General features: G+C 40.2%; 1 protein-coding gene across 1 annotated transcript in view; it reads left to right on the top strand.

Moving 5' to 3' along the window:
• Kiaa0825 (KIAA0825 ortholog) overlaps positions 1-14,757 on the top strand; it is a 411,723-nt gene that overhangs the window by 172,840 nt on the left and 224,126 nt on the right. Inside the window, exons 16-18 of the mRNA XM_041663776.1 lie at positions 2,167-2,391; positions 7,430-7,832; positions 12,325-12,481. Coding sequence (XP_041519710.1) covers positions 2,167-2,391; positions 7,430-7,832; positions 12,325-12,481 — 785 coding nt within the window. The remainder of the gene's footprint in view (positions 1-2,166; positions 2,392-7,429; positions 7,833-12,324; positions 12,482-14,757) is intronic.

The following is a 14,757-nucleotide window of genomic DNA, read 5'->3' as shown; positions in this document are numbered from 1 at the left end:
TGCTTTCCCCTTCTATGTTGACAAGATAGAATTAACACATGGTCCTGTAGCAACTGGAGTTGGGACTATTCTGTGTTTCTACTCTATGTCTCCTAGGAGGTTAAGTACTTACTTTAACTTCTTGTTTTACATTTTATTTATTGAGTGTGCACACATGTGTGAGCGCGTGCACGTGTGTGTGTGTGTGTGTGTGTGTGTGTGTGTGTGTGTGTGTGTGTGTGACTCATGTGGAGGTTGGAGGAGGATGTTCTCTGTTTGCATCCTGTAGGTTCCAGGTACTGACAGCTAGCACTGAACCATCTTGCCACAGTCTCTTTTTGAGACAAGTTCTGTCTCTATAGCCCTGGCTGGTCTAGAAAACTCTGTGTAAACCAGGTTGTCCTAAACTTCCAACAGTCTCCCCACCTCAGACTTCCTAGGGCTAGAATTGCAGGCACGCACTGGATAGGGAGGGCATGCCTGTCCTTGGTCACAATGTTACATACCTTAGGTTCCATTGACAGGAAGAGGTGATCAAGTCAGGATAAGATGTTAAGAGCCATTACCTGATGTCTGGCATCTGTTCATTGATCTGACAAAGGGTGGCTGGAGGGGCAAAGGGTCTGCACAATAAAGGATCTGGAGGGCCCTAGACCGAGGTTGGTGGAAACTGCTTAAGCCTCTCTGTAGCCTTGGAGCTCAAGATGCCTTGGAGCCTCCTAATGAATAATGGCGATTCTGAGACTAACACTGCAGTGAAACCCCTATAAAGTATTAATAATGCGAGCTAATACTTACACAGCAGTCGACACTCTTTCAGACGTGCCAAATACATCAATTATTAGAGAGCTGCTTTTTTGCCATTTTCAATACATGAAACTTTATTTATAAAAAGAAAACATCTTTTAAATCAAACTAAATAAAGAACTTCCTAGAATTTTCAGACAACCTCAATTTCCCCTTAGATCTAGAGTGTAACCAATATGCATATTAGTTATTGATATGAAAAAATAGCTTCCCCATGCCATCTAGTTAATTTGAGTTTTAAACAAAAATAAATGAACAAACAGAAAAACATATAGTTTTACTCTTACCATTTCTGTAAAGAACAACATTTTGATTTCCTGAGGTGACACTATTTTACAAATTAAATTATTGGTTTTGCTATTGCCAAGATCTTTCTTACCATGGTGGTTTAATGATAAGCCCTTATTAAATAAATTAGTCATTTGAAAAATGTTTTTGAAGAATTCCATGTTAAAGGAGCTTAAATGTTTTTCCTTATTGATTTAAATAACAGCCTTCATATTTTGTAGTCATTAAAAATCAAACAAGCAAAGCAGACTTTTTTGTCACACTTATTATATAAATCCTATCCATCTTGGGTAATCACATATAATTAAAAAGAAGACAGGAAGGCAGGCTATAAGCATGGAAAGGAGACGAGAAAGTAAAACGAGAAACGGAAGAAGCATTCCTTGAGACCCTCAATAACTACGTCTACCATTGCACCGTGCATCTTCTTAATGATTCTGTGTGCACGCATGGGTATTCTTAAATAAAAAAGATGCACCTTGCTCTCCCTAACCTGCTTTTATCTTTTAGCTGAGTACTAGTAGGCTTTATTGTGAAGATGAATATCTGAGAGCTAATTAGGCATTTAGATGGTGTCTCGCATTTCTTTAGGTTCTTAGTATAGTCTCCGTTTCTTAGGATTTCACAGAAAAACCTAAGTGTGTCAATATTTAACTAAAATGTTAAAGCTGTGTAGATGTTGATTGTGGAGACTTTTTCTCTAGTGCTGGGGGTGTAGTGTTGAAGCTCAGGGCCTTCAGGTGCAAGCACGGTACAGCACAGCTGCACCAGCAGCATAGGGATCTCAGTGTTGCTGAAAAGTGGTTCTCTGTAAAGGTTATAGAGTTGCCATCCCACTACCAGAGTCCAAAGTCGGTGGTCAGTCCTGCTGCTTACCATGGTCTTAATTGGCATTCTTTCATTACCAGGTAGGGAAAACCTCTATTTCAAATGGTTTTTGAGATGATTCTCAATTTATATGATGTAATTTCTATGATATGATTAAATTCGGCTCTCCTATAGATTTAAAGAGGGTAACTGTGAGATCCCAGCTGAACAAGGCACGGCTGACAACCAGGCTTGTTGACCATAACATGCTCCTTGTCTTTTCAGTCTCAGTGTGCACAGAGTCGCAGCCGGAAGTCATCCACTGTCTGAGACTGGCACTGATGGATGCTGTCAAGGACACTGTGCAGCAGGTAATATCCGTGCTGAGGTGTGGGAGAAACCGTGAGACAGACCTGAACAAGCTCCGTGTTCCCGATCATCTGCTTCAGAGCCTTCCACGAGAATGGGGTTATATTCCAAGAGAGTCCAGAAGGAAAGAACCAAGTGAAGGTGAGCACATTAGTTCCCTGAGAAAGTGTCACCTAAAGAAACAGGCTCTCGGGTTATTCAGTTATATAAAATTTTAAAAAATTATAAGATCAATGAATGCTATTTATTTTCATTTCAACAAGTAATGGGGGGGCTTCATTCTCCTTTCACTCTAAGCCACACAGGCAATGCAGCTAGGAGTGAAAATGACCATATTCATCTTATTTTATTAGTACTTCATAAAGTTTTGAAATTTGTTTTATTTCTTTATTTTTGAGATTATAATTTGATTATCACTTTTCTTCCTTCTTTTTCCTCCCTCCAAACTCCTCTCCACTATTCTTCAAATTCATGGTTTATTTCTCTTCTTTTACTAATTGTTATTGTATGCATAAATTTATGCTGATACATATATAATCCTGAATATAACCTGCTAAGTATGTAGACTGCTACCTGTATGTTGTATGTTCTCAGGGCTGACCACTTGGCACTGGACAATCAATTGGTGTGCTCTTTCCTGGGGAAGACCTCTCCTACCTCCTCTTCACTGCCTTTCAGCGCCTCGGGAAATTTAATCTTTTATTAATTCGCAGAAGTCACATGACCTTGCCCTACTTTAAATCTAGATAATGATCTGTACCCTCATGATCACACTTTTATTGTCTGTTTTGTTTTGTTTATTGTCTTTACCCTGCAACCACCACATTTCACTTTCTTTCCCCTTAATGCAGCTTCTAAGCATCAACTAGCACTTCATCTGCTACTTGTAAATAGTTCTGATAGGATGCTCTTCCTCAGGCCTGAGGTTTTGTATTGAATCTATTGGTCTTGTTTTGAGTAATCCTTCTACCAAGTGTATTTGAGTCATCATGTATCTCTACATTCTCCTTTTATATTATTTATCTGTGTGAATCTTCTCTTTTCTAAAGTAAATCATCGTTTTGTATTCATTTTTAAAGAAGAATATGTTTCAACTCCAAAGAAACCCTTTCCACAATAGAACATTCCAGCTGGAAATCACAGAAGGGAGCTACAAGGTCCAGCCTTTCCTTCACTCTTCTCCATGGAGAGCCGAGAGAGTGTCGCTCTTGTTCACCAGACTTCTATTACAAACTCAAGTCAGTTATCAATGAGGGAACTTTCTAGTAAGGCTTTATTTTTGTTCATGTCCTATCAAACTGCCTTTGGATTTAATTTAAATTGGAAAATGTTTTTCCTTTTCTAAGCATTGTCCATTGTTTGCAGGTCTTTTTCCTTCTGGCTGTTACCTTCACTTTTAGGGATTCAGGAAGCTTTAACATTATCAGCTTGCTACACCACTTGATTGACCTGTTGGCTCAATTGTCCTATTGCAAATATTTTCTTTTCTTTTTTTTTTAAATTTATTTATTTATTAAGGATTTCTGCCTTGTCCCCACAACCACTTCCCATTTCCCTCCCCCTCCCCCGATTAAGTCCCCCCCCCCTCATCTGCTCGAAGAGCAATCAGGGTTCCCTGACCTGTGGGAAGCCCAAGGACTTCCCACCTCTATCCAGGTCTCGTAAGGTGAGCATTCAAACTGCCTAGGCTCCCACAAAGCCAGTACGTGCAGTAGGATCAAAAACCCACTGCAATTGTTCTTGAATTCTCAGTATTCCTCATTGTCCGCTATGTTCAGCTAGTCCGGATTTATCCCATGCTTTTTCAGACCTAGGCCAGCTGGCCTTGGTGAGATCCCAATAGAATGGATGAAGAAAGTATGGAAATAGAAATATTTTTTTTCTAAAAGCACATTGGAACATCTCCAGACTATCTGAAAGAACTTATAAGTCACAGACGTGCTCTCCTTATATGTACCAGTTGCTGGGTCTTCCTTACTAATTAGTATTTTTCATATTATTATAAGTTGGTGTAGGGCTACATTCTATAGACAGTCATAAAGAGGAGTTGGAGAAACTACAGACCATCATGTACATTCTAAATGTGAATGACAATGGAGAATCCCTTATTCTTGCTCTGAGTTCTGAAACTCTTTAGGAATCATCAAATCAGGACTTCTTGAACCTTCTTTCCTTTTTCACTCTTTATTTATTATTATTTTGGTTTTTGTTGGTTTTCATTGACTTCATTCAACTTCAGTCCAAAAATATTAATATATACTTTGGTTCGTTCAAGAAAGAGAATCTACATTAACATAATTTTATTACAATGCCTTGTTAAAATTATTCTTTTTAATTTATTGTTAATCTATTCTTGTTCTTAATTTATACATTAAGATTATTTCTACAGATATGTATAAGACAAAACTAGATATGAGGGTTTGGCCATCTACATGTTTAGACATTCACTAGAGGTCTTGAAGTGCATCCTCCTTAGATAAGGACACTACTAAGGCCAGACAGTATTTACGTGTTGAGCACTCAGTCACCCATGGACTCAGGGGACATTTATGTGTTTAAGATCACAGATACATGTACTCTATCCCTCTGGTACGAGGACACTTGTATAAAGAAATGGGTGCAGACACCCAGAACATACATGTTAAAGAAATTAAGCGTTTATAAAGTTCTCCATGAAGACTGTCACAGTGAAGGGTTGAGGGTAGAGTGGGAGATGGGGAGGGAGACATGTGTCCTTCTTTAGCTTCCTGCTGTTAACAAGATTTAGTCTCTCAAATGATACATGATCTTATGCTGTGCTTTAACACTGGGAACACAGCACAGAGTACATGGAACCAAAGCAGAAACGCTCTCATGTATTCCACTGCGTATGAACACTTTCTCAGTCCTGCCACAAAGTGAAATAATAATTTGATCAGATTTAGAAAGAAAAAGTGTCGGAAAATCACCTGAATATGAGCTCCTTTATATTTTTATTGAATGTGAATTCCTTATGAGCTTTGTATCATGGTATATTAACTCTCAGTCTCAAGTTGTCTTGATTAGCAAAAGATTTCAAAAACTAAACATGTAACACATGAAGACAAACTCTGTAACTGTCCGGTGTGGAAGTCTAATGACATATGATCATGGTTTTTATAAATTTGTCTAAACAATGACAAATGCTTATAGAGGCCTGAAGAGGAGAGTTGTAAAATAATCCCACACTAGCTCAGAACTGAGTATAATAAAGGGTTTTTTCTTTAGGGATAGACTCACAGATAACTGTCCTCTGCAGACAGGGAACAGCAACCAAATCCAAAAGCCGGAAGAGAGAGAGCAAGCGCATGCTTTATGTCAGCATTTATAGTATAAGAGGCCACTGCCAAGTGGGCTGGTATCTTAAAGGCTACTGGCTGAAGGAATTCCTACAGCCTTTTTAAGCATATAGTTATAACTTGTTAAAATATAAGTAGACAGAACCTTTGCAAACATCCTTAGCTGTGTGCACAGAAGAGCACAGAGTCACTGAGACAAACTAAAGTGCATTCCCATTTCTTCTTCATCAACAAATGATACGACGTAGAAATGAACACCACAAAATATTACAAAAGGCATGCAATTAAAAACACAGATTGTTCTCACACAATCTTGGTATGTGCTCCATTGTGTTTAAGAGCAAGTATGTAAGAAACTGGTTTGATATTATTTCTTTGACAGCAGTTGAATAAAATATCTATTTGAGATGTTGTTTTTTCAGTAGTAAATTAGTACTTTTAATAAAAAGAATACTTTATGGAAAAGATTTTTGTTGGAGCATTGGCTTCGACTGAACCAATGGATTCTGGAGCAAGCAAACAGATAACAGCACAAGGAAAGTGCTTCCAGGTATTGCAACCCTGGAGAAAGGCCAAGACTAAAAGTTCTGGAATCATCTAAAGGAATGAGCTTCAGGCTGGGGATACAGTTCAAGAGCGCTTGTTTAGTATTCACTAATCCTGGATTTGATCCCCAGTGCTCATAAAACCAGGCTTGCTGTAGAACGCTAGCAGAAGGATCCAAAGTTTGATGTCACCCTTGGCCATATAAAGAGTTTGTACCCAGACTGGGATCCATGGGAGCCTATCTCAAAATGAAAGAAAATAGGTTAGCATAAAATCAAATAAAGGGTAGTTTTTAGCTAGGGACAAATATTCTCCTGGAGAATAGAGGTATTTTTGATTGTCACACCTGAGGTGGGATGCTATTGGCATTTAGTTAGTGGAAACCATAAATGCTCCAGAAACTTATCCAGGTACAGAACAGCTTTCCTCAACAAAAAATTACCCAGCTTCCAGAGGCCCGTGGCAGGAAACTGAGAAAGTCTGCTTTAGAGACAGCATCAATAATCCTTCAAAGAAATAGCAGGAAGCAAATGGCATCATGTAGAGTCATCAGACGAGAGGCCAGGGACACCATCAAGCAACTACCACATTCAGGAGGTGTTAGAAGAACAAAGAGCTAGCATGAAACACAAACACACAACCCTATAACTTGTGTATCCAATGAGTAGTCATTGAACAGCTCTGGCTTACTGGTCAAGTAAGTACAGTGCAGACCTGGTCGAGCTTACATTCTATGAATGGAGACAGATAATGAGGCAGTGAATGATGTAACTGTTGGATGATGAAGGATACTGCAACAAAGCCCACAAACACAGGTTTCCCCTGGAAGACAGAGATGGGTTTGAGATGGGACGAGCACGGTGAGGCTGCTTTAGGTGGGATGGCTACAGAAACACTCTGAGGAGGTGAAGTATCTGGGAAGAATGAAAGATGAGGAGCCAGTCAGTCCCTAGAAGACCGCAAGGGAGAAGAAGAAAGCATTCAAAGGGACTCAGCGGTGTCAGAGGTCGTGGGGACCTTTGCTTAGTTAGCAGTGTCCCCAGTACTTCAAAGCTTAGATCTTAAAAAATAAACATATAAATTATAATTCTAAGTTTTCTAATTTTCATCTATAGAAGGAAAATCTTGCCAGAAATTTGGAGAGTCTTGAGTAATAGTGCAGGAGTTCCTGGTAGAGTTCTGCTGGAGAGCATTAAGCACTTGTACGTCTTACTAATTTTGTCCACAAAAGTTCGACATCCCCACACAGCAAATGCACGATGTGATGGCATGAGAATGCTAACAGTAATCATACCTTTTCTACCTTCTCTCCCCAGGCTTCCCACGGCTTGCTGCTGAGGCAGTGTCTGTGGTAATCAGCAAGTTACCTACGGTGATTGCATGCTTGCCTCCCACAATTAAATACTTCTTTTTTCTGTCTGAGAGGAAAATGTCAAAAAACTTGGCTGAATTGAAGAAAGCTGGCCTGCTTGTCTGGAACTTGATTGTAATTATATGTAGGATATTTGAGGATGGGAACACCGTGGAACGTTTAACAGGTGCCTTCCTTGACAGACGGAGTAAAGAGAAAGCAGCCTTCATCTCTGTGTGTTTGGAAAGTATTCTAGGAGAGAGAAGCCCTTGTCAACTGACCCAGAAGGTCATAGTGAGTATTGAGCAGCAAAACCCCAACTGGATGGAGCATCAGCTTCTGAGAGCAAAGACACTGAGCATCAACTGGTAAGGCCACGCTTGTTTCTTACTCACCTGAGTCAAATGAATTCTCCATATCAAAGTCACCAATACATTACAGCAACAAAATTATGTCAGATAGGCAGCAGTGGTCATTTGACAAAAATAATAGGGCCTTTGAGGAACCCAGCAAAAGATAAGTACCCCCACTAAACCCTGGACTGTTAGATGTTCCTTGTAAAATCTGAACCCCATTGATATGCAGGAATACTATCCTGGTTTAGGTTCTATCTTAAAGTTTCTGATTAAAAGGGCGCAGCTCAACCAAGGAGGATTTAGTTTCGCTCCTTTTCAGTGTGCAACTGGGTATCTAGTGCCTAGCCTGAGGCATTTTGTAAATGGAGTGGGTACAGATTCAATTAAGAAAGAATTAATGGATATAAAAGGCTTTTTATTGCTTTCTGTGTACCTGATTGTCAAAAAGGTACACATTTTTCATCTGGTAATGTAAGATCCCCGAGGGCAACTGGGGCATATCACTCACAGGCTCTAAACACACCCAGCTGTTTCAGGATGGAAATGTCAGCTTTCTCCTGGTTTGTCACCAACAGCTAAGTGATTTGTGGTACTGCAAAGACTTTTATGGGTCCCTGATGAATTCAAATATGTATGTAGAGTTCTTCTGTGTTGAGGTTAGTCTGTAGGTATAAAAACTGCATGATATTGATAAAGGTTCAGGTGGTCTACACATTATCAAGTTCATTGCTTGAACGGCCACACACCCTGCCCCCACCCACCCCTAGTTATTAAAGGTCTATCCATGTGGCTAGCAGACACTACTGTAACTTTCTACCTGAGATGACTAAAGGTCACCTGAAATATGATGACTTTTATTGGCAAATGACAGTGATGAAGAGCTCAGGCTTGAGAATCAGATGAGGAAAGAGGCATTTCTTGTAAGTGGGTCACTTTTTGCCTCTCTTAGAACTTCACTTTAAGGATGATGCCAGTCTGGCAGAACTGTTTTGAAAACTGAAATAACAAAAATTTCAACATCCACTTGAGATCAAGTAAGCAACTTTTACCCATAAACTCTGTTAGAGGACATTGTGTGCTGTCAGATGTGGTGGTATGCACACAGGAGCAGAGATGGGCTCTACCTAGAGAAGTCCTCTCCCCAAAGAGTCAGGGGCCAAAATACCCTGCACTCACGGATTAGCAGAATGGTAGCCTGTACATTTCTCTGGCCCTTGTTAATCTATGAGATTCCATATTATCCTGCTTGGAGTATTAAGTAGCCTGTTTTCCCTGATCTAGTCATATAGAAAACTAGATTATCACTTTGGTGTGTGCAGGGGAAGGAATGACAGACGTCAGGAAAATGCTTAGTGACATTGAAAGTTAGTGACCTTCTTAATCTTTATTATTTGCATTCAGTACAAAATTACAGGCTTGAATCCAGTGAGTAAAAGATTAAAGTCAAATGTCATTGTTTGTGGTAGTGGGTATAAAACAGAAAGAGAGTGAGAACAAAGAGAAGGTTAAAAATAGCACATCTGAATCTGCTACGAAGTAAAATGTATGATATTGCTGCCTTAGAATTCCTATAGATAAGATATATTCAAAATAACACTTCTGGTCATTCCTAAGATAATTTTCCCTCAAAAGGTAATTCTTAAGTTCTAAACCACCACGAACAAACACCAATAGATTTAGTCTCTTTTCCAGTAGGACATTGTCTGGATAGGATGTAGTTGGTTAGGACATTGTCTGGATAGGATGTAGTTGGTTAGCTAGTACTCAAAAGTTGTCAGTTGTTTTTCACAACATGTAACAAAAAGGAAAGGATTTAAAATGTTTTCTAGATTCTGAAAAGTAAGAAAATTATCATAATACCATGTCATTCTCAATTTCATAAATAATACTAATATATAAAAATGCAGACTTAAAGTTATTTATCATATATATTTGAAAAAGGTAAAATTGCCTTACTATAGATAGCAAGTTCACTGAGCTTGTGTGCTATTGATATATTCCTTCTTGACTGTGATTTTAGATTGATGATCTGGTGTGGGTGTGCATGCATGCTCTGTGTATGTGTTTCCATCTTCTCATGACTTGATCTCATAGGTCTACACTTTGAGGAAAATGGATAAACACACTTCAGATCAGTGTGTCTGCATCAGTCAGAGGGTTGCCTCAGCTTTTACACAGGGTTATTTCATTAAAAAAAATCTATGTAACAATTTAAATGAAAGTAATTTTCTCTTAAATTCCTCAAGAAGATTATCTTGTAAGTGCATAATATCATTTATCATTCTTTTCCCGTTCGCATTAGATTCAGCTTTGGTTTTATGGAAGTAGCTGCAGCTGGAGGGAGGCAGCATAAGTATCACTTTGGCTTGCATACTGCCTGAAAGCCTCACTATTCGTTAAAATAACCTTCACCCTGTGGTAACTCTCAGGCTGGAAACAGTCAACTCAGATGCCGGAGAACACACAGCACAAAAGTAAAGAAGTGTCTGTCTTTGCAGAGTAATTTGTCGAGTTGAAGACTATTGTTTTTCATCATGGTGACCCTGACTTGGCTGGCTGGGTGCATATACAGATTAAGATTAATGCAGTTATTCCTTGGCTAAGGTCTGCCTCTTTCAGGGCACATTCTCCCTAATGACATGATTGATAAGCAGTCCCAAATCCAGAGAGGAACTCATTAATCATAGCATTGACTGAATGCAATCATTTGCTTCACCTGCATAGTGATGGACAGGAAAGGATACAATCCGGGGGTTGACACTGAGATCCTCCTTTGTCAGTGAGAGTCGGCCTCAACTTTCTCAATGTCATCCTCTGCAAATCCTGACAAGAATTCTACTTGCAACGTATATGAAGGTTCAAAATGATAGGTGCGAATTTCTTAGTGTAACAATGTCTTTTATAAATTTGCTCTAGCTAATGAGCGTTTCTAAGTTGGTAGGAATCACTTTATTTCCTATTTTCTTGAGCAAGACTTATGTAGTCTTAAATTTCCTGTGTGTGTGAAAGAGAGAGGGGTGTTTTGCAGCTGCATGTGGAAGTAATATCAAAGTTAATGTCCAGCAGCTGGGTATCATTTGGAGTCCTCAGGTCAATGGCCTCGACTCTCAGCAGAACTAATTTTATAATCATGGCAAAATCTCAGCAGTGACCTGCAGCATACAGCTGATTACATGACAGTAAATTTCATTTATTCTGGGAAACAGTATAAACCCATGAATATGCCTACAAATACTTAGATAACAAAGCCTAACACAGTCTAAATGCATATATAGTGAGAGTTGGTGTGGTGGCAGATGCTGGGGACACTGTGGTCCAGTGACATCTATAGTGAGAGTCAGTGGGGAGCACACGCTGGGGACACTGTGGTCCAGTGACATCTATAGTGAGAGTCAGTAGGGAGCACACGCTGGGGACACTGTGGTCCAGTGACATCTATAGTGGAGAGTCGGTAGGGAGCACACGCTGGGGACACTGTGGTCCAGTGACATCTATAGTGGAGAGTCGGTAGGGAGCACACCCTGGGGACACTGTGGTCCCGTGACATCTATAGTGAGAGTCGGTGGGGAGCACACCCTGGGGACACTGTGGTCCAGTGACATCTATAGTGGAGAGTCGGTAGGGAGCACACCCTGGGGACACTGTGGTCCAGTGACATCTATAGTGAGAGTCGGTGGGGAGCACACCCTGGGGACACTGTGGTCCAGTGACATCTATAGTGGAGAGTCGGTAGGGAGCACACCCTGGGGACGACCGTTGGAAACTCGCACTGGCGTCATAGTTGGTGGTGTCCTACTTTTGTCATCTCTTACTAATATGCAAATAATTCTCAAACTTACAAAATTTTATAAAGAAGCATGCATATCTGTAACTCCACATTCCCAGCAGGATGATAGTAGACTTTAGACGGGGAATAATAACAAAAGTAGTGATTTTTCTCTCTAAGTGTCTGTTAGGCTTAAGTAGGTGAGAGAGTTGTAGTGTGTTTGGGGCAACAGGTGTCAAAGTTCTGTTTCAAATGCTCAATAGTTAGCTGGGCGGGGTCTTGAAGCACTGGTCCTTCCCCAACCACTACAGACTGCGTTTGGACACGTTGTCTTTGGTGGAATACTGAAGCTGTTTCTGGCTCCAGTTATTCTTTTTGTCCTCAAATAGAAAATACAAATTCTTTCTTACATGGCCTGTAAAGAAAGGTTTTATTTTCATCCCATGATTGTGACAATTTCAACAATTACAGTAATGGGAAGTGTTCTATAGATAGGAGTTTAAACTCAACAAACAACTCTTTTCAAAGAAATGATTTAAATTTTAAAAATGCTTTTGGGTGCTTTGTTCCTGGGCAGTGTATTGGAGCCGTGCTGCTTTGGGAAGACATACTATTTGAAGAGAGCCTTTAAGGGTGCTTCGAATACAAACTGTACATTTATACTCTTCACACTCAGTCTCTTTCCTTGCCATGTATGCAGTCCCTCATCACTAACACATATTTGTCCTCTGTGTTTAGTGCATTCCTGATGGTGGGGGAAAGCTCAGGCATAGAAGGAGATGCCGCTCTTGAACTGACTGAGCAGAAAACAAACGCGATGGTCCTGGATCTCTGCCACAAACCAGGTGGCAGCGAGTACCTGAGGCGAATTTATCACATCATGCGACTCAATGAGGTAGGGAAATGCTCTTTTTACCAAGCAATTAGGTGTGTACTGGCCTGAGGCAGTGTCTGCTGGCAGCTAAGGGTTAGTCAAGGAGGTGATAATACTTCTTAAAGTCAATACTAAACTCAATATTGCATTATTAATAGAATCTATTTAGCCCTGGCTGCTCTGCATGTACAGAAAAAAGCTTCCTGAAACAATATAGGTTTTATTTCTATGATTTAAACAATAACACAGCTCATAAACTCAGTTCGGTTCTGAAATATAGAGATGAGAAATTAGTTTGGGAGTTGTGTGTTTGTGGTGCATTCAGCCGATTGTACAGTCTGGTATTTGTAGAAATGAAGGATTTTCTGAGGAAAGACAGCTATTTTCCTTGGGTTGATAAAGTTGAGAATTTCCTATGTAATAAAAAACAAAAGTCTTAAATCATAAAGTCGTCAGGAAAATAGTGATCTTGTGTTTTGTGTTTTTTTTTTTTTTTTTTTTCTTTCTGTTTTGAGACTGGGTCTCACTATGTAGCCTGGCTGGTCTGGAACTTGTTTTGTAAACCAGATTCTCAGAGATATCTGCTTGCCCTGGCCTTTAGCGTGCTGGGATTGAAGGCTTGTGTTATCACACCCAGTTCTACTGTGCTCTTTATTAGGGAATTCAGCAATTCTTCCTTGCTTTGATTTACTGAAATTCCTCTCTTGGAAAGACATGTTCTTCAGGGGTTTCTATGTCTGGACACTCAGGTTGGCTAGAGCAGTTCCTGTGAGCAGTGAGGCTGAGTTTGCAGTAGGATTGCCCTCAGAGATCGTCAGCCCTGCGGACAAAATGAGGACAGACTGTGAGAGCTGGAGGGACAAGACTGTGTTCTAGGAATGTCAGAAGTGCCACGCTTTAGTCTCTCCAACATGTTCAAGGAAAACAGCAGTAGCCATGCAGAAGTAACCTCAGCCACACAAAGAACTGCAGGCAGCTGATGAAGGCTGAGCTTGGGGAACAGTCTTCAGGAAGAGCACGCCAGCTGCTTAGCCACCTTCGTTCCTAGACAGAGTCTCTCACTCATTTGGAGCTCGGCTGGCAACGGCAGCTGCAGCAGTCCTCCTTCTCTAGACACAGCATTACCGTGGTGGAAGGCGCATGGACCCAAGTGTGGCTGTTTATAAAGTGCAGGTTCTGAGCCCAGGTGCTCATTCTTGCACTGCAGGGGCTCCTACCCACTGAGCCGCCTGGACAGCCCCAAGACTGTGAACCTGTGCATGGTGTGTGCCCTTGAGGAAGTCCAGGGAGAGCTTTGTGGAGCCCTTTCTTTCCTTTTGCTTCCATGTGGATTCCAGAGATCAAATTCAGATCGTCACAGTGTCATCCAACTGGCAGATTATCAACATAGCAGAGAAAACACACACAAGAGAAAGCATCTTTGAGAATTGGCAGCAAATTTACATTTTTGTTAAACAGTGCAAGCAGGAAAGTCTAAATGTAGTTTTAACAATGGAAATGAATTAGGAAAAATTGTTAATAACTAGAGGAACTTATTCCTTTCCAATGAGATTTTTATTCCTTTAAAAACCTGACTTAAATTATAATGAAGAAAATTTTTATTTCTGCTATATGCCTTAGTCATAAAATTATTTCTCTTGGATTTCTCATTACCTAATAATATTTAATAAGTCTTTGTTTCATTACATAACTGATCTATTTAATGAGATGTTCTGCAATTAGGAAATTAAAGAAATCACTGTTTTTAATTACAATAGTATTTTATTTAGATTTTTAGCATTCTTTGTTCTAAAATTTGCCTTTCATATTGGACACAGTGAACATCATGAAGATACAGGGACACACACAGTCAAACACATGGACACAGTGTACATAAGGAAGATACAGGAACACACACAGTAAAACACACGAACACAGTGAACATCAGGAAGATACAGGGACACACACACAGTGAAACACACGGACACACTGTACATCAGGAAAATACAAAGACACACAGACAGTGAATACACGGACCCAGTGTACATCAGGAAGATACAGGAACACATACACAGTGCAACACACGAACACAGTGTACATAAGGAAGATACAGGAACACACACAGTGAAACACATGAACCCAGTGAACATCAGGAAGATACAGAGACAGACACACAGTGAAAAACACGGACACAGTGTACATCAGGAAGATACAGGGACACATACACAGTGAAAGAAACGGACACAGTGTACATCAGGAAGATACGGGGATACACACACAGTGAAACACACGGACACAGTGTACATCAGGAAGATACA

Source organism: Microtus oregoni, unplaced genomic scaffold (genome assembly GCF_018167655.1).
Source record: "Microtus oregoni isolate MIOR12 unplaced genomic scaffold, Mior012 000014F_ref0000157, whole genome shotgun sequence".
In the NCBI taxonomy this organism is placed as follows: Eukaryota; Metazoa; Chordata; class Mammalia; order Rodentia; family Cricetidae; genus Microtus; species Microtus oregoni.
The sequence above is the reverse complement of the archived record's forward strand: the minus strand, read 5'-3'. Positions and strand labels throughout refer to the sequence as shown.